At 62.9% G+C, this 2828-nt stretch overlaps 1 protein-coding gene across 1 annotated transcript; it reads left to right on the forward strand.

The window, feature by feature from the left end:
- The first annotated feature begins 804 nt into the window (after positions 1-804).
- RXFP3 (relaxin family peptide receptor 3) lies at positions 805-2828 on the forward strand. Its single transcript, XM_073346162.2, has one exon. It carries the CDS (start codon positions 1489-1491, stop codon positions 2761-2763), a length of 1275 nt encoding a protein of 424 aa, XP_073202263.1. The 5' UTR covers positions 805-1488; the 3' UTR covers positions 2764-2828.

Genomic DNA, 2828 nt, shown 5'->3' on the forward strand with positions numbered 1-2828 from the left:
GAAGAGGGGAAGAAAGATCAAATAATTTTAGATTCATTCTGTAGCTAAGCAAAACGTAATACCACATCCCTCCAAGGAATCCAGGCATTATGGGAACATTGGATAATGACAGGTTGGTTTGTTAATAATCCAAAACATTTCCAAAGCTTTTCATTAAATTGCATTGTCTAAACCCATGAGAATTTAAGGACTCTGGTAGATTGAAATGTCTTAAGGTGGGTGTAAAATATGCAAACAAAATAACACTGGAAATAAATATTGTACCTCATTATGAACAGAATTAGTTACACAAGAGAACAAAATAATAGAGATGTACATCAGTTTTTTGGCACAGACAAGTTGAATGATAAACAAGCTCTGTGCTTGTTTAAACTAAATGCAAATGTGCAACTGTACTACAGATTTTTTTAAAAAGTTTTGATGCACACAGGAGGGGCTTCTTACCAGTTTCATTAAACCAAGATACATTTCACTATACATTTAAAATCTGTGTCGAGAAAGGAAGTGTGGGATGGTTTCCACTTCCCATTACATTTTCTACTTTAGGATAAATAGAAAAGATCGGTGCGCTTTAAAGTTTGGGGGACAGAAGTGGAGGGCTTTTTAAAGTGGGGAGGGGCTGCACTTCACACGATCTTCCTCTTCTGAATCTCAGATACCATTTAAACGCAGCTAATCCCAACATATGACATTCCAGCGCTGGGGAAAAGACAGTCCGGGGGGAGATTCTCCAGGAAGGGGAGCTGAGAGCGCGCTGCGGGGCAGAACCGCGTGCTGCGGGGGGAGTGCGAGCTGCTCGCGCCTTCGGGTGCCCCGCAGAACTCGGCAGCCGCTGACGCGAGCTGGCTGGGAGGCAGGTTGGGAGAGCGGGCACTGGCCACCGCCGGGGTTGGCCCCCGTAAGGACCTCGGAGAGCTCCGGCCGCTGCGCACGCACCTCAGCCCGCTCAAGCGGGGGCACAAGGGGCATATAACCCGGGCGAGCCGACGGGAGGAGGCAGTGAGGGCTGGGAGCCGCGGGGAGGAGAGAGGCTCCTAGAGAGGCAGCAGCAGCGGAGCACAGGTGGGCGCCTCCCGGACGGAGACCTTCACTGCACCAGCGAGAGGCGGCCTCTTGTCCCACCCCAGCCCCGCCGTGCGGGAGTCTCCCTCCCTCCCTGCCGGCCGGGGCAGCGCCGCCCGCTCCCGGCGAGTCTGGGCTTGTTCCGCTCAGCCTGATGTGCCCCACGGCGGGCGCGGGCACGGGAAGGGGCGCCCCGCCTGCCAGCGCCTCCCTGCGGGTGCCGCCTGCGCTGGGCACCTGGAGCGGCAGCCGCCGCGCTGGGCTTCGTCGCTGCCTGAGCTGCCGCGTCCCGGGCTGGACGAGGCGCTGAGCATGTGCTTTGCGGGCGAGGGGGACCCCGTGCCCGCCACCGGAGCGTAGCTCCTGATCGCAGCCCCTGGGTGGGAGGAGAGAGACCGGCTCCCTCCAGCCTCCCCTGGCCATGGGATGGCCGCCCCCTGCGAGCCCAGTTACTGCCCGCTCGCCCTCAGCCTGGAGGGAGCGTCCCTGGCCGGGCAGTTCGGCAACTGGACCAACGAGTCCCTGCAGGAGCTTTTCAGGAGCGTCAACCTGGAGCGAGCCGAGGGGCTGCAGGGGGACAGCTCCGCCATCCTGCGCATCCTCATCTCCAGCGTCTACTCGGTGGTGTGCGCCCTGGGGCTGGTGGGCAACCTGCTGGTGCTCTACCTGATGAAGAGCAAGCAGGGCTGGAAGAAATCCTCCATCGACCTCTTCGTCACCAGCCTGGCGCTCACCGACTTCCAGTTCGTGCTGACGCTGCCCTTCTGGGCGGTGGAGAACGCCCTGGACTTCACCTGGCTCTTCGGCAAGGCCATGTGCAAGATCGTCTCCTACGTGACGGCCATGAACATGTACGCCAGCGTCTTCTTCCTCACCGCCATGAGCGTGGCCCGCTACCACTCCGTGGCCTGGGCGCTGAGCCGCCGGCGGGGCGGCCCGGGGTGCCGCTCGGCCAAGTGGCTGTGCCTCCTCATCTGGGGCGCGGCCATGCTGGCCTCCCTGCCCCACGCCGTCTTCTCCACCACCGCCACCGTCTTCGGCGAGGAGCTCTGCCTGGTCAAGTTCCCCGAGGGCCGGGGCAACAGCGCCCAGTTCTGGCTGGGCCTCTACCAGGCCCAGAAAGTGCTGCTGGGCTTCCTGGTGCCGCTGGCGGTCATCAGCCTCTGCTACCTGCTGCTGCTGCGCTTCCTGGGCGAGCGCCACGTGGGCCGCGCCTGCGGCGGGCCCAGGCGGCGGGCCCAGGTGACCCGCTCGGTGACGGTGGTGGTGCTCTCCTTCTTCCTCTGCTGGCTGCCCAACCAGGCGCTCACCGCCTGGGGCATCCTGGTCAAGCTCAACGTGGTGCCCTTCAGCCCGCAGTACTTCCTCTCGCAGGCCTACCTCTTCCCCGTCAGCGTGTGCCTGGCGCACTGCAACAGCTGCCTCAACCCGCTGCTCTACTGCCTGCTGCGCCGCGAGTTCCGCGCCGCCCTGCGCCGCCTGCTGCGCCGCCTGGCCTCGCCCTCGCTCACCGCCACGCGCCCCTTCACCGCCACCACCAAGCCCGAGCCCGAGGAGCGGGCGCTGCGCGCCCTGGTGCCCGCCAGCCCGCTGCCTTCCGCCGCCGCGCAGCCCGAGCTCCTCTACTACCCGCCCGGCGTGGTGGTGTGCAGCGCCCGCTGGGACCCGCTGCCCAGCAGCTCCGCCGAGCAGCGCTGCTGAGCCGCGGGGGCGCCTGGCAGCGACGGAGTGGGAGGCTGGGGGCAATGCCCACGGGGGGATGGGCT

This window comes from Lepidochelys kempii, chromosome 5 (assembly GCF_965140285.1).
Source record: "Lepidochelys kempii isolate rLepKem1 chromosome 5, rLepKem1.hap1, whole genome shotgun sequence".
NCBI classification, from domain to species: domain Eukaryota; kingdom Metazoa; phylum Chordata; order Testudines; family Cheloniidae; genus Lepidochelys; species Lepidochelys kempii.